The sequence below is a fragment of the Schistocerca americana genome, chromosome 6 (genome assembly GCF_021461395.2).
Source record: "Schistocerca americana isolate TAMUIC-IGC-003095 chromosome 6, iqSchAmer2.1, whole genome shotgun sequence".
NCBI classification, from domain to species: domain Eukaryota; kingdom Metazoa; phylum Arthropoda; class Insecta; order Orthoptera; family Acrididae; genus Schistocerca; species Schistocerca americana.
Window position 1 is genome coordinate 251,288,016 of NC_060124.1, and position 23,159 is coordinate 251,311,174.

A 23,159-nucleotide genomic window follows, 5' to 3' on the forward strand; every position below is an offset into this window, starting at 1 on the left:
TTTAGGTTTTTATGTTGGTAACGCCACGTAGCACTCTGTATGAAAATCACTGACTATGCTGTGTGCACTCTGTGGCTGGTTGGCATTGTTGGAATATTCGCTATTGTAGTGTTGGGCAGTTCGATGTGAACAGCGCGTAGCGTTGCGCAGTTGGAGGTGAGCCGCCAGCAGTGGTGGATGTCGGGAGAGAGATGGCAGAATTTTGAGAGCGGACGATCTGGACGTGTGTCCATCAGAAAGAGTTAATACTGAAACGTGGTTATCAGAAGACTTGCAGATCACACTAAAAATCGAATGTCTAAACAGGAACGTACTCTGCAAAGTAGTAAGCTATTTCCCTACTTGCTGCACCACGTAACAGTAGATCAAGATGATATGATTCTCGGAACTGTAATCTAGAAGATTTTTTTCTGTGAACATTTTTAAAGTTTTTTAAATAAAACACGTTATCAACATTCTACATCTTTATTCTTCATACATATGTGCAACCCTCTGCCGTTGGAGGGCACCGAACTGTAGTCTGTAACACAGCAGTGTGTATCGTAATTGTGTCGGTGCATGAGAAGCGCCGTCCTCTCACCCAGTTTCGAATTCGAAGAGTTCGTCCTCGTCGCCATGACAGTGCCAGACCATACACCAGCGTTAGCATACAAATACAACATCTTCGTTTCACTGTCATTGATGATCCTCCATACAGTCCCTACATGGCTCCACCCTCTTTACAAAACTTAAAGAACACTTTCGAGAGCATCACTTTGGTAGTGTCGAAGAGGTGCAGGCAGAAGTGAGCCTGTGGCTCCGTCGACAAATTCAAACGTTTTGTAGTGACCGCTCTCGGTTGGGAGAAATATGTTCGTCGCCAGGGTGACTGTGTTGAAATATAGATATGTTGTCATGTAGAATAAAAATATAGAATGTTAATAACCTGTGTTTTGTTTAAAAAGTTTTAAGAGTTTTCACATAAAAAATTCGGAGGCGCTGCTTTCGGCATGCCCTCGTATAAGGTAATATACGGTCGAAAGCATTTAGTAATTAATGCTCTGAGCAAAGCTCGGAAGCCGAGCAGTGTTTCCAAAATTATGTCGGTTCTCGGCTTGGTTCACTACTGCATTCTACAGTTAACACGCTTTATTTACATCATACAGACGTACGAAATCTGCACAGTGCGGCTACTAAAGATACGAATTACTTAGTTCTGTTCTTATGCGACACATCAATTCTTTCATAAAAGGCACATGACTTGCTACAGCAGTTATAACGCAAACATCAACGACCAAAACTAGAGTGATGGGATGTGGTAGAATTAAATCAGGTGATGATAAGATAACTGGATTAGGAAACGAAACACCGAACGCGAATTGTGTAAGTAGCAAAATAACTTATAATGAACGTATTAGAAATGATACAAAAAGTATCCTGGCAATGGCAGGGAAAGCGTTTCTGAAGAAGAGAAAGTTGTAAACATCGAATACAAATTAAATAGTAAGAAGTTTTTGATGAAGGTATTTATCTGTAACTGATGTTCCATGGGATCGGCTTCTATCAGTTTTTCCATTCTTATATAAATAATTAGTGTCAGTATTTTGCAAGTCTTGTATCGTAAGACAACAAAGTTGTGCGCTACATTTTGGATGATATTAAATTTGCTGTAAAGAGTCAATTTCATGAATAATTCCATATTGTTTAGGTAAGTAAAATGAACTGATTCATTCAAAGCATTTGTTTCTTTCTGTCGCAAATGGATTCCTTGCCTTCGGTTTTATTCTGCCACGCATACAATGTTGTCTGCCTCTCTACTTGAGTGTTATAGAGCCGCTGACTTCCATGTAGAGGACCCAGGTTTGATTCCCGGTACGAGACTGGCCCGTCTGGGATGAAAATGCGGAACTTTACCTACCTTCAGACCTCTACAGATGAGGTAGGTGCAAGAACACCACCATTAGTTCCTGGAAGCATGAAAAAAGTTCGTCTGTGCAGGCTTGTAGCTGTAAAAGGGTTACATAACTCATTTCCTTTCCTGTTGACAACTTCCAGTTGCAGATTGCAGTGTGCTCATATTATTGTCCTGTGATTATAAATTCCTTGCTGTCGTGTCTGTTGCCCTTGAGACAATCATAAGCTCTTGCATTTCTTGTCTGTAAGGTTACATTTTTCCTTCTTCCTGCTCTCTCTGTAGGTCTCCATGTATTACTTACAATCTTATTTCTTTCTCTGTCCTATCTAGTGCATCACAATGTTATTTTTTTAATTTCAAAATTAAGTTACTAATACTTATTTAATCGGTCTCCATTTTCCCACTCCTATTGTCGTTTTAGTACAGAAATTCCCATTTTAATCTGAAAAGAAGGCTAACTAAAGATGATGTCCGTGATGTATTTGGCAGTTTTTATTCATCTGTCCATTAGTTTAGCACTCTCCCTTTTAAACCTCTTGACAACCCAGAAAAAAAAGAGTGACTGTTACAGAGATTGGGTTGTAACTCAATAGTTGCAATCTTCATCACTTCCTGTGCAAGGAAACCTATCAGTTACTTAGTGTGAATTATGAACTGTGGTATGTAACTTACCTTCTCAGACTGAGAGCTTTCGGTTTTTGTGGGGTATATACTACATTGGGTTATATGTAACAAGATAAAACATTGGCACCATGCATGGCTAAAACTCATCTTTTCCCTTTTCACTTAGTTCACTACACACAGTATCATGAGAGATTAACTACAATGTTTGGAATGAATGACTATGTTGAATCACTGTGCTGTTTCGTGAAGGATCCTCGTCCTGTGCAGTTGATAGTATTCAGCCTTCATAGGTATGTATTTGTGTTTTTATCCTGACTTGGTCCAGTAAACAGTTTTAGATTTCCACATGTATTTCTGGCTTTAGTTAGTAAAGTATTTCTTCTAGATATATTGCATCATATTTTATTGATCTTTTAATTTATAGTTTACAATGATGTACAGTGACTTTAAGGTAGTCAGTACTGATTGGTTAGGCAGAACATACAATATTAAAGTACTAAAGTCAGAGAAATGAGAAAGAGATACAAGAATTTGTATACAATCATCAGTAAATAGGTACAAGACTTCTTTTACTGTCATATATGATAAAAATTTGTGCAGTTTACCTTATTGTATTATTTGCATTATTTATACTGTAGTGTTGACAGTTGTGGACTTTTGTTCCCTTCCAATAAAAAAAATTATACTCTGCCTTCAGTTTTACAAAATAGGATTCTATTTAGCACAATGTTTAAGGTAACATAATACACTCTGTAGTCATGTGGGGACTATAACCTTTGAAATTCTTTAGTTCCTATAATCAACTTTTTCATTGGCATCCCTACAATTTTGCATAACTGTAGTCCTTATGTCTGAGCTTTGTATTTCAAAAACTATTTTAATAATACCTAACTCATTAAATGCATTTTTTTATTTTTGAAGGTACTTTACATGTCTCTCCCTACTGATTTCCAGACTTTACTACCATGCTGAATGTAGAGTTTCACTACTTCATATGAACCTATGGTCTCTAATGGTGGTTCATTTTATGGCAACCAATATTTAATCACAACAGATTAAAGACATTGCTTTTTGTAAAATATATTCTGTTTTATGTTTTCTCCAATAAAGTGTTGACTAGTCACAAAATGTACACAGCAAGAAACATAAACAAATCCTTATAATTTTTTCTGAGCAATGGTATAAGTGCTACTTCATGTGTACAGGAATGATGTTACATATTTTGAAGGTGAGACCATTTAGAGATGACATTAATCTTTACAATTTTATGTCTGAATTATTGTATTCAAATCAAATACTGAAATATGTTTCTCTGTAGAGATATAAACAGTCCATGGTTTCAGTGAGTACAAGTATAACATCTCAAAGTGATGCACTTAGTTTCATAATTACTTAGTAAATGTGTAACTAAAGTAATTATTATTTCTGACTGTCTTTTTTAATTCTACATTCAAGTGAATAGCCATCTTATGACTAAGTTTTAGAATTATGTTGGGCTATTTAAAAACTCACAAATAAAACAAGGTATAAAAGTTTCATATCAGTGCACACTCTGCTGCAGAGTGAAAATCTCATTCAAGGTATAATTACATAATAGAACCATATTGTGATATGTTGTAGAATCAGCATATGAGAAATGACAGTAGGTAAATCAGAAGTACTATTGAATTAAAAAGAAACAATCTTCTGAACTTACTTTCTTCATTATTTTGTACATAACAATTTCATGTGATGGGATTTTCAAAAGCACTGCAGGTCATTGCCTTTCTCATTTTTCCTTACTTTTTTAAACTGGTAATGCAGTCAGTTACACATGTCTCAGTAAATAGAAAAATTACAGCGTTTCTCTTTGTACAAGGTATTGCAACCTGAAGATACACTATCTTTACAAATGACTTCTGCTTGTATTCTTCAACTATAATGGTATTACAGAAGATTTTGAAGAGGAACATTTCTAATTTTTAGAACGAAAAATGTAAGTAAGAAACTATTTTTACTTCAAGATATGTAATTGTCTGTATTCATAATTTTTAAATGAAAACTAAGATGCTTCACAAACTACCAGGAAATGTACTCCCATAGTGTTTCAGTAAAGCAAGTACTTCACTATAGGCTTAATATGAAGTATTTCAGAATTTTTTAGGGTTCACTGTACACCACAAATTTAATATATGGCACTTTTGGGGCCTCTGACAATAAAATTCTCTGAATGAATTTATGACAGGAGAGTAATGGCAGGTATATGAAATTTTACTGAAAATAATCTCTGCAAATAGTAACATATCACTGAAGATTAATATGCAGATGCTGGAGTGTGACAATATAGTTCTGATTTTCACAGACCTTCAGGTCTCTTAGTACACTGTACTGAGTGATACAGCCATCGATCACAGATATAGTGTGGGGAACCAAGTCTGATAGAAAGTGTCAGAGCACAGGCATTTTAGGCTATTTACTGAAGCCATGAATTCATGCAGTCATGTTATTGTCTGTTAGGAGCCGTGAATGTACTCAACAAACTGCAAGCTTTGTTTATTCACATTTTATGCAACAATAGATTCTTCTGTGGTTTCTCAAGTTTCCAATCAGTATATGTCACACATCTCACTGCCTGCCACTGACAGAGGGAAAAGGTGACTGATCAGTATAAGGTGTCCAACAGTTGTTGATTGTGGTCTAGGTTAGGAATCATTAAGCCTCTCATAGACACAGTGAGGCATTCATATCAGATGTTGAGAATATTAGTTACTGTGATGTACCTCAGATTTTATTGTCAGAGGTTCTGTTTAAGTTTTATTTCATTATTATGTCCTACCTGCAATGCTTAGGTATGGACAAATATTTAGAATTCAAATTTTGTGTGTATGTGTGTATTAAAACCACACTATACAATTGTTTTACAAAAAGTCAAACACCAAAATAATACTTGCATGATGTAAAAAACTTGTTTTAGAAACATAGTTCATTTTCATATCTGAAAATATGAATGTATTTAATAACAGCTGCATTGGCAATCATGTCAGACAGCACGAGTAAGTGACAATTACAGAGGCACTAAAATACCAGACTGAAGCCATTTGTATGTTAACGAACCTCACCAACATACAAAACACTGAAAATATTTAATAGTTTTTCTGTGCAAAATACTCTTCTCTTTATTGTATTTGTCAGTTACATTAAGAACCTACATTCACATATTTAAACAATTTACAATTCTACAATAACAATATCTTGAACAGCCAAAAATTCTGAACAATTTCAACTTTAATAGACTGAGATTGCATGGTAAGAATAAAGACACTGTCCCATTGATTATGCTTATCAGCTACTCAGTTGTTAGCATTTCAGTTTTTCTGAGCAAGTAAAACACATTATTTATAAAATCTACTGAAAAAATATAGTAACATCATCACAGCTGATAGTAGACATTTATCAACAAATTTTCCTCAAGAATGAAGACTGTGAGACAAGATCCTATTTACATTCAAACATCATCTCCCAGTTTCTGGCAGAGGAAAAGAGAGATAACCATTCCAATAACCTGCAAATATAATTGAAACAATATATCAGTCAAAATGTAATGATTTCTATTAACAGAAAACAGAAATAACTTTTATGTAAAGGCTATTCCACAAAACAAGTTTATATCTTTCAGTTTTGAGCATGTGTGTTCATTCACTTCTGCATCACTTACTCGAAACCCACTGGAAGAACACACCCTCAGAGATGTGGAATGCATGAAAATCTTACTTTGCAACTAAAATGTAGTACTGATAAAATGATTTTATGAGCTGTATTTTTAAATATATCCATGTCAATTACAGACACCATATGTTAGTTCTGAATGAATCCTTTTAAACATAGAAAGACTGGAAACGTAGCATTTAACATAAACAGCAGAATATACACTATATTTAAAGAACTAGTATCCATCTGTTTATATTACCTGATAGTGGTCACCCGTTATACACTCTCGAAAATTGTTCGAGATTACTGCTTCATGTTGAAATATAAGTGATCATTTCCTGTGTTAATGGAGATTTATTTACAAATAATCTTGTTTCCTACAATGCTAGTGTAGATCCAACAAGCCAGAACCCTAATATTTGCAACATTTACAAACTATATACTTAATGAAATGAGGTCAGCAGTGAAGAATATTAATAAATTATTTTTACCAGTGTGTAACCTACTAGAGCTCATCAAAATAAAAAAAGTGCTACAAAATTATTTTAGGTTGTGGACCGTATCTTACAGTAAAATGTTGAACAAACATTTCAACAATATTACATATGGCCTTTATAAAGGTATGTAATACCACTGGGGAATACAACTTAGCTCTTACACATTGTCTTTCCTTTCATCTCTAACATTTTTTTGTAAACAAGCGTATACAAATCGTGGTACAATTGGATATCATGGGTGGAGAGGAAGGGAACTGGTATTATTTATTGGCAGTAATTAAAGACTGAAATTTATTTGACCACAGTAGTGTATAAGGAGGGAGAGACTTGAGTGACACAGTGTATGCTGGCAGTTAGGATGAGCGACTGCATTTTCTATTGTCTGCTACCTTCCCTTCCACAAAACTGTATATGTATATATTTATTTATCTGTATTGTATATGAAAATTCACTAAAAGTTGTATCACTGGTTTCTTTGATATTTACTTAAATGTGGGATCGACGGCGGTGTGCTTTAAGCTCTTATGGGGCTCAACACCTCATCACTATTCTAGTCAGGTGACCATGTTGGCAGTCATTATAACTTGAGTTTAATCATTTACACAAGCGGCACTTTGTGTTTGGAGTTGGTTGTTTACTGTGCAGGAATCGGCCTTCGTGTGCCGTGTAAACATGAACTATGTTGGATCTATTTTAAATGCTAACAGAAAAGTAAAGCTGTGAGGACGGGTCGTGGGTAGCTCAGTTGGTAGAGCACTTGCCCACGAAAAGCAAAGGCCCCGTTTTCGAGTGTCGGTACGGCACACAGCTTTAAACTGCTACACTCTGTTGCAGAGTGAAAAATCTCATTCTGGGAACAGAAAAGGAAATTACCAGGAAAAGTTAGCCGAAAAGGAACTAAGGTCTCTGAGAACAGACAGATCCTTTGATTCAGAGAGTGACGAAGTCAAACAAGCTTGACTACAAGCGAACATTTAACAAGGAAGTGTACAGTTAGGACAAGTTGTTGTGTGAGTGCAGCATAAGAATATCTGATTTTCAGTCCAAAAATAAATTCATCAACTAATACATCTGTTAAGGATCTTGTACATTTGTCACACTAAAACTCCCACTTACACAAAAATGTTAATTGGAGAATTGCGAAAGCTTAAGCTCTAAACTGTACTTAATTATACAGAAAACAACAAAATTCTTTCTTATCTCAGATATGTTATTTATCTTATTATTATTAGTATCGTTATTATTATTATTATGTTGTTATTTTTCTGAGTCCAGAAGTCGTTGAACACCCAGGATGTATACTCACGAGCCGCCACTGATTTTAAGAAAATCATTAAATTACCAGCAGAAAATGAAAGAGCTGGAACCTAGTTACCTATGGCATAATTAATGCGTGCTAGATCTTTCAAAAGTATGTATCATGAAGGCTGAAAAGAAAGTAAATGTATGATATAATAAGAGTCATAATATTGGGCATTCCTCAGAAAAGCTTAATAAATCAACTTCGAGGAACATAATATATTTAACATCCTGGCAGATTAAAACTGTTGTCTCGATCGAGACTCGAACTCGGGACCTTTGCCTTTCGCGGGCAAGTGCTCTATCGACCGAACTACCCAAGCACGACTGACGACTCCTCCCTACAGTTTCAATTCTGCCAGTACCTCGTCTCCCTCCAAACTTCACAGAAGCTCTCCTGCGAACCTTGCAGAGCCAGCACTCCTGCAAGGAAGGATATATCGGAGACATGGGTTAGCAACAGCCTATGGGATGAAACTTCCTGGCAGATTAAAACTGTGTGCCGGACCGAGACTCGAACTCGGAGTCTCGGTCCGGCACACAGTTTTAATCTGCCAGGAAGTTTCATAACAGCGCACACTCCGCTGCAGAGTGAAAATCTCATTCCAGCCTAGGGGATGTTTTGCGGAATGAAATTTTCACTCTGCAGCGGAGTGCGCTCTGATATGAAACTTTCTGGCAGATTAAAACTGTGTTCTGGACCGAAACTCGACCTCGGGACCTTTGCCTTCCGTGGGCAAGTGCTCTACCGTCTGAGCAACCCAAGCATGATTCGCGAACAGTGCAGGAGTGCTAGTTCTGCAAGATCTACAGGAGAGCTTCTGTGAAGTGTGGAAGGTAGAAGGCGGAATTAAAGCTGTGAGGATGGGTCGTGAGTCGTGCTTGGGTAGCTCATGGTAGAGCACTTGCCCGCCAAAGACAAAGATCCCCAGTTCGAGTCTCGGTCTGGCACACAGTTTTAATCCGCCATGAAGTTTCATATCAGCGCACACTCCGCTGCAATGTGAAAATTTGATTCTGGAGATGTCATATTACATTTAACATCTCTGTAGAAATATCGTCACCAAGCGAAGAGGCGCAGTAGTGAAGACACTGAACTCGCTTTTGGTATGACGGAAGTTCAAATCCCCGTCCAGTCATCCAAGGTTAGATTTCGCGAGGTTTCCCAAAATTGCGTAAGGTAAACGTTGGAATGCTTCATTTGATAAGGACACAGCCGATTTATTTATCCTCCTCCTCCAAATCCAACTTTGTTTTGTCTGTAATAACCTAGTTGTCGACAGGAAGTTGGACGGTAAAATAAAATGTCGTGTGACTAGGGCCTCCCATCGGGTAGACCGTTCTCCGGGTGCAAGTCTTTCGATTTGACGCCACTTCGGCGACTTGCGCGTCGATGGGAATGAAATGATGTTGATAAGGACAACACAAAACACAGTCCCTGAGCGGAGAAAAATCTCCAGCCCAGCCGGGAATCGAACCCGGGCCCTTAGAATTGACATTCTGTCGCACTGACCACTTTTTTTAAAAAATCTCATTTTGTTCGTTTTCGTTCGTTGTGTCTGCTCGGGGCGGACATCGCAAGACACCCGTTTCAGTTCGTCATTAATCCATTAACTCAGTTTTTTTATTATAGAGGGCAGCTAACCCTCTGACCGAACACGCTGAGTTACCGTGCCGGTTATTATGGGGGGGAGGGGGAAGGGATTGGGCGGGAATGTTGGCCGTGGCCATCGAAAGGGTACTGTCCCGGCATTTGCCTGGGGAGACTAAGGAAATCACGGAAACCTCAGTCAAGACTGCCGGACTGGGAATTGAATCCAGGTCCTCCCGAATGCCAGGCCCGAGCGTTACCGCTCACCCACCAGGCTCGGTGCCACTCAGCTATTGGGGGCGGACAGTTGGACGGTAATCGTCCTTCCTTCTTCCTCCCAATACCTTAGGAATTTGTTTGTGATGTGACATGTCTAAAACACAGAACATTTGTAGAAAATCGGTTTTGGATAGTGCAATGGCATCGGAAGATAAGTTAAAAAGTACAAATAAAACATGGGTTAATACGCCATGTGATGTTTTATATAATGTCCCTGACATTTCTCTGGACTCAGAGGCCTTGTTCAAATACGAGTACATTGGTGTGACAGTTTGAAGTACTGGTTGCTGAAAACAGCGCAGTGCTCTACTGGGCATTGTTGTATTTGATAGGCTCTTCGCTTCCCCTAATCTTTGAATCAGCTCTCGCGATACTGGTCGCTGTTCGTCACAATCTAAATAACAATGCAAGTAGACTTCTTTCACATACCGTATTCGAAGCATTAGCCAGAGGCGAGATTCATACAGAGAGGCAGAGAAAGGGGATCAACGCCAGACGTTAAGATGTAAGGTTGAATGTTACCCCACACCCATCACCCACACTTCATGAAATAAAACACGATAGATGTACTGTTATAGGTGAGGGCCGGCCACTGTGTGCCAAATTTCACGTGAGCGGCGTGCGGCCCAAGGCCCGTACTATCACTCGGCTCAGCTCGCCCCCTCTCGGAAATTTCCGGAACACCGTGACACTACATTTAGCACTGGGGTGTCTAGTTTTCGGTCGGCACAACACTCAGAGATCGGCAGAGTCACACTGTCAGCGCTGTTTACCCTGCGCTATTTGTTTCGTGGTATGAAGGGCGTTCGCAGGTCCAGTGGCCGTTTGCACCAAAAGGGGCTGTCTACCGATCTACCGTCAGAGCCGTGGTAAAAATTGCTGTTTTGAAGAGCGCGCCGCACCGCGTAGTGTGAAGCAGTCGCCCTCCGCTTCTGGCGGTGGCGCCGCTGTGGCAGTCGCAGCTTTGGTGTCTCCCTCTGGTGGGAAAGGGGAAAAGTTGCCTGTTCACGTGTATTTAGGGGCGCTATGAGCTCGCCAGTCGGTCAGTCTGGGTCTGTCTCTCGTCCGCATTTGTTAGGCATAGGAGAACTCAGCGAGTGGTCGCCCGGTCGGGGCTTATTTCCTGCATCTGGGTCTGCGCGTTAGGCCGCCAGTCTGCTCGAGTTTGCTCAGGCAATGGTCATTGGCGGTTGGATCGATCGATTGGTCGGTCGTGCATTGAGACACAAGATGACTTGTCCGTCTTGAGCGTCGGCGCACGTGAGGTCGCCACGTGAGTCCAGTGGGCCGCGGCGCATAGCGAGGGATAGTGACTTTGCGGTCGACAAGAGAGCAACAGGAGTCAACTCACGACATCGGTCTGGCCGGTGAGAGCTGCGACGCCGTGAGACGGGAGATCGGCACGCCTTCCTGCGTCCGTTGAAGCGGCTGGCAGCGGACGGTTCGGGAGAGCGATTTGGGGGTGCTGCGCCAGGTCCTCTCGAGAAATCGCAGTTTATTAGAAGTTAAGTGATTGGTGATACGTTGTTTGATTTACTCTTGTTAAATTCTACTTGTTTTCTTGGTGAGGTCACCAGCCGTTTTGCTTTGGGGTCGTCCCGCCATTCTTCTCCTTTGCCCATCCGCGGGAAGGTGGTTGTTTATAAATTGGGTGGTCCGTTTTACGCTTGTGGAGTAGGGGTGGGTTAGAGCAACCTGCGGTTCGGGTTGTTCGGTAGTCTCCCTATCGATCTACGGTACGTTAGTAGCTGCCTCTGTCATGTTTGCCGGATTTGGTGTGTTAACGAATTTATTGCATGGAGTGTAACGGCCCAATACCTGAAATATGTTTTGATCTTTGGAAACTTTGATATTATTGCATATGATCTTGAGAGGCGGTATCTGTGTACTGTAGACCATCTTAACTATTGTTTGGCGAACCTTGTAGAATTTTATATAAGATTGCATTTCATGGGCTTTTATTTAAATGGTCATTTTAGTATACAAAGTTGCCAACCTTTAACCGTAAGACTTTTCTTAGAAGTTAAAATCAAGTTGCACCTTCGATGGCAAGGTTAATATTTTAATTGTTATTGTTTTTTCCATCCCTCCTACGGGAGTGCATAGTTTGTGTGCTTGTGTAAATTGTTAAAACTCTTAGTTTAAAGTTACCTGGTGTGTTGGAGATTTGCACCAGTGTAGTCTTTCAGAGGCTGTTGTGAGCGGTCGTTACTACGGCTGTGTGAAAAGGGTGCGGCAAGGTTCTCTGCCCGAAAGCTCATACAGTCAAATCTTGTTTCTTTCTTCCTCTGAATAACTTGTAACTTTGATATTTAGAGGGTGCTTTCTGATTATAATTTTAAATCTGTTTCTTTAAAAAAATGCTTTTAGGCACTATTAAAGTGAATAAAATTCCCATTTGTTAAAAGGAATTTGGTTACGATTTCATCAGTTACTCCCTGGCCACTACTTCCATGCTTACGTAGTGTGATTAAATGTGTTAATGTTCTTGATGAATCGCTAGTAAATAAAATAAATTCTTAAGAATATTCTTTGAAAATAAATAACGGTTCAGTCACAAGCGTTTAAAATAAAAGGGAATGGCAGAAGAGAGGGATGAGAATTCTGAATTCGCTTAAGCGATGGATACCACTTATTTGCTATGAAACGACATTACGGTACCGTGCAAAAGAGCTGAAACATTTACATGACGATGAAAGGGCAAAAAATAACAGCGATCGACAGACAAGATTCATTGTTCTGTACATCAAGAAGCACTTTGTGCTCCATTTGTAGGCATGGAGCACCTGTACAAATGGCTGGTACGAATAGTAAAATTTCTGAAGTCACACCCATTATTCCATTGTTAGTTGCAACACTTTTCATAAGAAAGGAACGAATAGCATGGAGACTTCATGTAGCCTACTAGTGCGAAGTACGTTGGTTAAGTCGAGGGGCATGCCTGAAACGATTTCTACATTTAAAAGTCGCTACTGTTGATTTTATGAAGGAAAAAGGAGTGCAGAAACGAAAACTGGAACATCCGAAATGGATTTCAGACATCGGATTTTAAGTGTACTTGACTGTCCACTGCGAGACATTGCGACGTAACTTGTTTTCGATTTGATGGTGATGCACTTAAAAACAAAATTGCGTTGTAAAAGGGACACATTCTGGCAAAGACAATCTAGTTCCATAAGCTCACTAGCGTTAAAGAAAACGGAAGGTTGGAAGAATTCATTGTCGCAAGAATTTAACAAGGATAGCTTCATAAAGATTTTGAGGACACTGTCAGTCTTAAATTTGTTTACGAGCTACTTTCGAGACCGTTTGCCGTTTTACTTCAAAGCACCTCTGTGCAGACGTAACTAATTGACCTGTGGGGTAATTCCAGTTTTAATGACAAATACTTGTACGTTAAAGATGTCCAGGACGTCTACATTGCTTCCGACAGGTAGATTTCCCAAGTCTACATAATGAGCCTGCAAAGCTGCTACAATAATTTGATCGACATATTCGTGTGAGAGATCTTTCTTTGGTTATGAAACTAAATAAGTTACGATTGCATGGTAGCTTGAATGCGAAATAGTGAAATTGTATGCGTCTGTCCGTATACTTGCTGACAGTTTGTATCGGATAAAAATTATATTAAGTCTTGCACGCGCCAAAAATAAATAATTGAAACTGAAAACTTGTTTTGTTTGTGATCTGTGTTTTGAGATGTCTGAAATATAAAACTAAGTCATGTCCAGTGCGACTGCACTGCCAATTAAACGCGGCGCGTTCGTTGTTTTATGCTGTTGAGTGGGTAGTGTCGGACTACGAACTCAGACTCTGAGATGCAATCACTATTTGATCGTAGGGATTTTTTTATGTAAGTAAAAGCTTCTCTCATCACTGGAAATGACGTTTATGTGAGTAAAATATTAAGTGTTACCATGTTTCGGAGCCCTCGTTAAAGTGTACGCCCCCCTACAAATGCCTGAAGAAGGTTAGCGCATGCCACCCCCAGCAGGACCATGCACTGCAAAGCAATGTGGTGTCAAAGCCGTACTTCACGTTGAGTATAGCTTTAACTTTACTAACAGAGAAGAGTTCAGTATTTTTAAAAATAAGTTTTGTTAATACAGATACATATGGTGAACATGGTTACTAAAGACTAATGACCTCAGCAGTTGAGTCCCATAGTGCTCAGAGCCATTTGAGCCATGGTTACTAAAATTATCGTCTTACGTGACATCGACAACGTCATACAAGGCGGCTAAGTATAATTTTTTTTATGACAAAGCAGTACTGTATTTGTGGACTTCGGTATTATTCACGGTACCTTGTCTTTGAACTTCAGTGTACCTTATAGAAGCGAGTTATTTCACACAGGAGATGGCAATATTGTTTCCTGCTATTATCGGAGAAGCGCAAGTTGTGGTGCTAAGTTCCTATGGGACCAAACTGCTAAGGTCATCGTCCCCTATGTTTACATACTACTTAATCTAATTTGAACTGACTTACGCTAAGGACAACACACACACCGATGCCCGGGGGAGGACTCGAACCTCCGACGGGGGGAGCCGCGCAACCCGTGGCAAGGCGCCTAAGACCGCGCGGCTACCCCCGCGGCAGAAGTGGAGGGAAAGCCTGATTATTTAGCAGCCTTTCCAACGATTTAGAAGTATGTGATGTGTAGCGCCACAAACGGCAGATTTCGACATGCTATGACACGGAGGGCGTTTTCTTGGACATGATAGTATTGCGAGTATCCGAAGAACAGCAGCAAATATATGTCGTAGCTATTGTCTTTTCTGGGGAGAGAGAGAGAGGCTACGTTGTTGTGCTTGCACCACGGAACACGGTCTTCCTGTAGTGAGAGACAACTGCCTCTTGACGAAGTGAGACTTGACTTCCATATCTAAGATTTTCTTATCAGGTCATAGGGTGTTCGATAGGCTTTGGATCGACATCTGTACCACCGCTTGTTCATAGGTTGTCTACCACAATATCCAGTATTCTGAAGAAAAATAGTTATTCAGCGACCTATTAGACAACAGAGACAGTAAACAAAAATTTAGTCGCAAAGACAAGACTGAGCCTCATTTGATGCAGCTCTATACCGCGCAAGCCTCTTCATCTCTTCGTAACTACTTGGAGCCTTTATCCATTTGGACCTGTTCACCGTATTCAGGCCTTGGTCCTCCTTTACAGTTCCCACTTAGCAGATTGACAGTTCTTTGATTCCCCAGTATGCATCCTATGAACCAATCGCTTTTTTTAGCCAAGTTGTGCCACAAACTCCTTTTCTCTCCAGTTATATTCAGTACCGCCTCTTTTGTTATTCGACATAACTATATAATCTTCAGCATTCTTCTATAGCATCACATTTCAAAAGCTTGTATTCTCATAGTCTCTGAACTGCTTAGTGTCAACGTTTCACTTCCGTACAAGACTACACTGCAGACAAACCTACTGAAATAATTCCTAACACTGAAATGGTTATTAGAAGCTAACAAATTCCTGTTTTTCAGAAATGCATTTCTTACTATTGGCAGTCTGTTCTTTACAGGAATTAGGAAATGACTTTTAGATGGGAGTGAGTGCATAATATTTTGAATAGGAACCCATGTCCGCAAACGTACCATCTGTTCTACGACGGTTTCAGTTCAAATGTTTAACTCATCCACTTCTGCTTCACGAATTGAATTAGGGAATTATTAGGTAACAATTCGAAGGGAAACTTAACGAAACATGCATTTGTCATTTAAGCACATTTGTTCGTATTAACATTTAAGCATTACGTGTTTACATTATTCGAAAACAAAAAACAGCCCATCATACTGTACGTACAGAATACTACTGATGCGTTACAACAGCGGCTCGATGTGGCGACCATCAACGTTGTTACAGACACTGTACCTACGAAGCATTTTCTAGTTCTCTCTGCATCCCACGCGGTGCATCTTCAGGTTCTAGTGCAGTGGCCAGAAGTCGTGCATCAGATCCCCCTCTGTCTCTACAGGACTCTCGTATATTAAACTTTGTATACAACCCCAGAAAAAGCAGTCCATAGGAATTAAATCGGCCGATCGTGGTGGCCACGCGGTTGAGCCGCCTCGGCTTATCCATGTTTCACCATACCTCCTGCTGAGATGTTGTAAGCGTACTGTCATATCGCTGGCTTGGTTGCGGAGTACCTTTGCGAACCGCCTCTGCAGAGAGTCGTGCGCGGGACACGGAACTGTTATATTGTGTTGTGGGTAGCTCTGCATGTGAGAGTCATTGTTACTACGGAAGTTACCATAAAAGCCATAAAAGAGTGCAGTTAAGTGCCAGTGTCTTGCAGCGAGCGTGAGAACATATGTTCGGTCATCGCGTTTCCGCACCATCAACAATCTACCGCGCCGCGACGGTTACGCACACGCTCGTACAACTGAGATCGGTGAACTGTAAATTAACTTTATGAGCAGTGTTATATTATTAGTAGTGTCGAGGAGGGCTGGCACCAGGTATCTGTATGTGTGACGAGCGTAAGAAATTTCGTTCGATCATTCGGCTTCCACATCATCAACAATCTGCCGCGTCTTGTCGGTTACGCCTACCTTCGTCCAAGTGATATTGTGTACAAATGGTTCAAATGGCTCTGAGCACTATGCGACTTAACTTCTGAGGTCATCAGTCGCCTAGAACATAGAACTAATCAAACCTAACTAACCTAAGGACATCACACACATCCATGCCCGAAGCAGGATTCGAACCTGCGACCGCAGCGGTCGCTCGGCTCCAGACTGTAGCGACTAGATATTGTTTACAGATAATCATCAAGATTGTTAATTGGGATAAACATTTACGACTCGCAATTTAAGCAGTGCAACCTGTGATTTCTTATCGTCTCAGAATACAGATGTTCATACCAGACGTAGGACAGTGTTGTGCTTTACGTTGAGTGATTCCACTTAACCCGCTTGCATATTTCGATAGATAATTTCAGGCAAGCCAGCAGCAGTGTGGAGCAGAACAGTACGACCGCCACGGGATTATCAGGTGTGGTGTGCACAGGGCGCACGGTCAAGAAACGAGAAGCGACAATCAGTTTAAGGAACCCCCGCCATTTGCACCCCCGGGTGTGTTACAATGTTTCCGAACCGCAAGTGAGAAGTGAGATGCTGCACCATCATGTTGAAACCACATTTCCTGACGGACACTCAGTGGTACAGCTTCCAAGAACGGCTCCAGTACGTTTTGTAGGAAGATCAGCTATGCAGAACCAGTTAGTTTGAGTGGAAGGAGGTAAGGGCCAATCACATGACCGTCCAGAATACCTGCCCACATGTTAACACCAAATTGGTGCTGAAATCTCTGAACACACGTGGCACGAGGATTTTTCGTCTGCTCAGACGTGGCTGTTTCGCGAATGCAGGACAGTCTCTAGTGAAATGACATTCATCTGTGACGAGAATCCGATGTGGAAACAGGGGTCCAGCGTTGCTGGTACCACGTGGAGCAGGCAACGCGTTGTGGAAAATCGGCTGGACCCTTAGCGTGTATCCTTTGTAAGTGGTGCGAGTGTAGTTGTTGCTCATGCAGAACGTGCCAGACGATACTGTGGCCAATCCCCTTTGTCCGCGCGCTTATTCGAGTAGTCGTTGGCGGCTGTCTTCAACACTATGCAGTATACCTTCCGCGTTGCAGTGGAGCACCACAGCCCTGCCTCCTCATGGTGAATGTACTGGTTTCTCAGAGCTGCTGAGTAACTTGGGCAAAACGTTTTGCCATGGGGTTACTTTGCGGAAAACGTTCGTAATACAACGAGTAGCAGCTCTTCCGTTACCTCGAGCTTCGCCATACCCCAGGAGTATGTCTGTGTATTCTGAACACGTGTGGAAATGCTTACTATATCGGAGACGCAGAGAAATTGAATAGATCTCTCAGCAAGATGGACGTTAAACGACATCAGGTGACCGTCTGACGTAGTACACGTCTTCCTGTCTACCCTATTGCATACCAAGACAGGCAACTCTTTCCTCTTTCCCTCAGCAGACGTGGATGCGCTACACTTATGAAGTGAAACCGTCGTAGAACGGAAGTGATACGTTTCTGAACATTGGTTCCCATTCAAAATATTATGAATTCACTCCCCTCGACAAGGCCTAGAAGTTTGTAACGGGAATTTCCAAACGGCCTGTATATCCTCTTTAATTCGGCTATCTTCAGTTAATCTGTTGCTCAAAAAGCAAAACACACCTACTACTTCTAGTTTTCATTTCCTGGCATAATTCCCTCAGTATAACCTTGTTTAAGGGGGGATGTAATGAATTTTGGTCCAAATAATCGATTTTTCAAAAATATTATTTTCTTGATCTACACAGTTTAATATATGTTGAATGCGAATTTTATCGTGATAGCTGCTTTAGAAATGCCTTTAAATTGTTAAACTGATTAACTCTGCACTGGCGGCCACTGCCACCTTTTCCGATATTTGGGAAACTGCTTGCTTCAGCGGAATTTTTGTCATTCTGAAGGCGATTTCCTTTCGATATTTTTGTCTGACTTATATGTATCTCTGACGGACATCTATATCTTTGCCTGAAAACTTTCTTGCATGTGGTTTATTTACGATTTGACAATACTAACACATGTTAGTAGATGGAAGGTTGAATTCGCAAACCTTTACGTGGAACTGAAGATTTATGCATAATGGGTGGTGGAAAAATTGTGTTTAGGAAACGGAGGTTTCATGGAGGAAGCAGCTCGAAATGAGAACATAAAATCTCAGCTTCAGCATCGAAACTTGGGACAGGAGAATTGTACAGGTGTGTTAATGATGTTGATATGATTTCCACTGGATTCAGACGTATTGATTTAGAGCTTCTCTGCCAGGCTATAAGGTTTTCATGTTCATGTGTTAGCTGTAAAAATACAGAATGCATGATTGTTGTTGAAGAAAGATGTGGAGGAACAGTTTGTGATTTTAAATTAATTTGTAATTCGTGTGGCTGTGAATTGTCATTTCCCTCCAAAAAAAAAAAAAAAAAAAATGGGCACTGGTACCTATGAAAACAATTTTAGGCTGGCATATGTTCTGAGATGCCTTATACAGGGCAGGGAAGGAGGTAATTTATTGTGTGGTTTTCTCAACATGCCTTTACCTTGTGCAAGGTTTGAAAAAACAAGTAAATAAATGTCTGATGCTGTATGCAATACTACCAAAGTTTATATGAAGAATGCAGTGAAGGAATTGGTGGAATAGATCCTGTGGTAGATATTCATGACAGTGAATCTACTACAAATGTTACTGACCTTAGTGACTCTGTAGATAGGACCTGGATGAAAAGGGATCATACATCTCTGTATGGAGTTCAATCTGTTATTGGTACTGACTCAGGTAAAGTTTTAGGCGTAGAAATTTTGTCTAAATACTGCCACTCATATGCAACAAGGAAAAGTCCAACAATGAAGACAGAGAGAAACTGCGGCAAGAAAAGCATGCAGAAGCATGCTCTAAAAATTGTAGTGGCTCAAGTGGGTGCACGGAGTCTGCTGCAGTTGTGATTACGTTGTCCAGATCTGAGGACTAGTGTGGTGGTAGATACACTAAATACCTTGGTGATGGGGACTCCTCTACGTTCAAAGCTGTAACAGATAAAAATCCTCACAATAAAACATTAGAAGAGTTGGAATGTGTAGGCCACATCCAAAAGAGGCACGGTGGTAGGTTTCGTCGCTTGCTGAAAGAGAAGAAAGGTGAAGTACTTGAAGATGGAAAACAACTAGGAGGAAAAGGCAGGCTTACTCTGCAAGAAATTGATTCTCTTCAGTTTTCTACGGGAGAGCTATCAGGAAAAGCACACTTAATTTAGAGGCATTGAGACGCGCTGTGTGTGCAGTTTTTTCCACAAACTATCCACTGAGCAAACACCATTGCACAATCTGTATTGGAAAGATGATTGGTGTAAGTTCAACAACAGAAATGAGACGAAATCACATAAACACTCATTACCTGAACCTACGTTCAGGTTTCTTGCAAACTCTGATTTATTGATGAAGTGTCTTCACGGGAAGACACAAAATGCAAATGAAAGCCTCAATAATTTAATTTGGATCAGATGCTCAAAAAGGACATTCTGTGGACTTGAAGAACTTAAAATAGGTGTCTATGATGCAGTTTTATGTTAGAATAACGGAACTAATGGCGGAACTGAGGTGCTGGGGAGAGTTGGTGTAGATCCTGGTGTGTTTACAACAAAAGCGTTTCACACGATCGACGAGAGCAGAGTCAAGAAAGCTAACAGATAAGTGTGTTACCTGCAAACACAAGCCATGCACTTTCTAAGTGGAGAGGAGAGAAACCTGGAGGATGAGGAGTATTAGTATGGAGGATTTTAATATTGTGGTAAGCTTATTACATGTAAAAGTATGAGAATAAAATCTGCGAACCTCATTTTCTCTGTTTTACATTTTTTGCAGAATTAAAGCCTGTTCTCAAAACGTATATGCGCTAATGCTATGAAATTTTGAGAAACTGTTCAGAACGTGTTGCTGTCTCCCTGGAACTAAAAAAATACGAGATCCTGCAATGACATTCTGATTTTTAGATGATAATATGTAGAAAAAGAAGTTAAGTTTGGAAGCGCAGAATTAAAAACACGTTTCTTGTAGTGGTCATTTTCGCAGCAGCCGTATATAAATTGCAGTTGTTTCAAAGAAATGCCATTTTTGCATGCTGCACATCGAAATGTTTCTTTTTCTTTATGCACCGAGACGCGTTTCGCCTTTTTACAGGGCATCTTCAGTGGGTGTCCTGAAATATTACATGATTAGTCCGTTTTTACACATAGGTTATGTTTTTACATCTAGGTTATAGATTTAAAAACAGTTCCTTAACATTTTTGTATGATATGGAAAGGTACTTACAGGTGAAACTCTTTTAATGATACAATTAGTACCATAAATTAATAAAAAATGGTTCAAATGGCTCTGAGCACTATGGGAGTCAACTTCTGAGGTCATGAGTCTCCTAGAACTTTGAACTACTTAAACCTAACTAACCTAAGGACATCACACACATCCATGCCCGAGACAGGATTCGAACCTGCGACCATAGCGGTAGCGCGGTTCCAGACTGTAGCGCCTAGAGCCGCTCGGCCAGTCCGGCCGGCATAAATTAGTAACTGTAGTTTAGTGGTATTATAACCTTCTAAGGACACTATAATAAAATTTTCAGTTTAATTGCATGATAAGAATTTGAATTAAGGCTTTTTATAAAAAGGACAATAAAAAATTAAACATTCAAATTTCTGCAAATTATATTATATATGTTTGCGTTAAACACGGCTCTTTTGATTTAGATGTGCAAAATTTAAGATTCTTACACTAATAAATATGGCTGTAATAATTTTTTAAATAAATGTTTACATTTTCCGTTGCATTCCCACTTAATTCAGTTACACACCACTACCTTTGTTTTATTTTTACTGATGTTCGTCTGATAATCTACTTTCAAAACATTAACTATTTCGTTCAACTTTTCTTCCAAACCCTTCGCCGTCCCTGACAGAGTTAGAGCGACATCGGGAAACCATAACTGTTTTTTTCTTCTCCATGAACCTCATTTCCTTTCCACGTTGCTCTTTAGTTCCATTTACTGCTTGCTCAAAGAACAGATTCAATAATATCGAGGATAGGTTACACCCCTGTCACTCTGCCTTTCATATCCTTCGAATCCCATAACTGCAGGTTGGTTTCCGTACAGGTTGTGAATAGCCTTTGGGTTCATGTATTTTATCCGTACTACCTCCAAAATTTCAGCAGTCCAGTCAACATTCTCAGAAGCTGTCTCTAAATCTATAACTGCTAAGAACGTAGATTTTCCTTTCTTCACCGTATCTCATAGGATAAGTCGTGAGGTCCTTACCACCACGCGTGTCTCTTCATGTCTACGAAATCTAAACTGGTCTTCCCCGATGGCGGCTTGTACCAGTTTTTTCCACAATTCTATAAATACACTCACTGACGAAAGTTAACGACGAAAGTAACTTTCAAACGTTGTGCCACTGCCAAATAAGACAGTTTCATGAACCGTGAATCATACACAGAAAGAATTGCTATACTATAGTACGGCAGTGAGACAAACACTTTCAGCCGGCCGAAGTGGCCGTGCGGTTAAAGGCGCTGCAGTCTGAAACCGCAAGACCGCTACGGTCGCAGGTTCGAATCCTGCCTCGGGCATGGATGTTTGTGATGTCCTTAGGTTAGTTAGGTTTAACTAGTTCTACGTTCTAGGGGACTAATGACCTCAGCAGTTGAGTCCCATAGTGCTCAGAGCCATTTGAACCACAAACACTTTCATTGAAAGACCATATGTACACTGAAGTCACAGCCATTTGTGATGGTCCACTGGACATTACACAGGCGTAAAATGGTTCTTAAAAGGGTGTGTGACTACCATGGACAGCAATGTGTGCTCTGCAACGTGTTGCCACAAGTTTAATAAGGCCTGCTTGTAATAGGCTATTCCTTTCCTCAACTAGTTGGTTGGTTGCTTTGGTTGTTTTGGGGAAGACCAGACAGCGAGGTCATCGGTCTCATCGGATTAGGGAAGGACAGGGAAGGAAGTCGGCCGTGCCCTTTGAAAGGAACCATCCCGGCGTTTGCCTGAAGCGATTTAGGGAAATCACGGAAAACCTAAATCAGGATGGCCGGACGCGGGATTGAACCGTCGTCCTCCCGAATGCGAGTCCAGTGTCGAACCACTGCGCCACCTCGCTCGGTCCTCAACTAGTGTGGTTGACAAGCACTGGATGGTAGTCGTTGCACATGGAACTGCTATAATGTGGCCGCATCGCACACGTGCGCGATGGGATTTAAGTCGGGGTAGTGGGCACGTCAGTCAGTTCCTCGAATATCCTCTGCTCAAAGTGCTCCTCTGCGAGCGCTGTTCGATTCGGTCTCACATTGTCATCCATTAATACAAAGTCAGGGCCTTATGTATCCCTGAAACACGCACATCGGGAAGGAGTACAGTGTCACAGTAACGTTGACTCGTGAGTGCCCAGTGTTCAAAGATTTGGACGTCCGGACGCCCACACAGCATGATGTCTTTCCATACCGTAGCACGTGGACCACCGAAATGATCGTGTTCGACAATGTTCCTAGCTGCATTACGTGTTCATACCTCTCAGCACGTGAGAGTATGGCCACAATCACAATTAAGAATGAACCTACTCTCGTTCGGAAATAGCACGCTATCCCTCTCTTCTCTGTTCCAGTCGCTATGCTCTTGGCACCATTGCGAAACGTACTGTTGTTGTGGTCTTCAGTC

At 40.7% G+C, this 23,159-nt stretch overlaps 1 protein-coding gene across 1 annotated transcript in view; it reads right to left on the reverse strand.

Annotated features, from left to right (window-relative positions):
* Positions 1–2,940: 2,940 nt before the first annotated feature.
* LOC124620077 (CD151 antigen-like) overlaps positions 2,941–23,159 on the reverse strand; it is a 206,088-nt gene continuing 185,869 nt past the window's right edge. Inside the window, exon 7 of the mRNA XM_047146743.1 lies at positions 2,941–6,059. Coding sequence (XP_047002699.1) covers positions 6,003–6,059 — 57 coding nt within the window. The 3' untranslated portion in view covers positions 2,941–6,002. The remainder of the gene's footprint in view (positions 6,060–23,159) is intronic.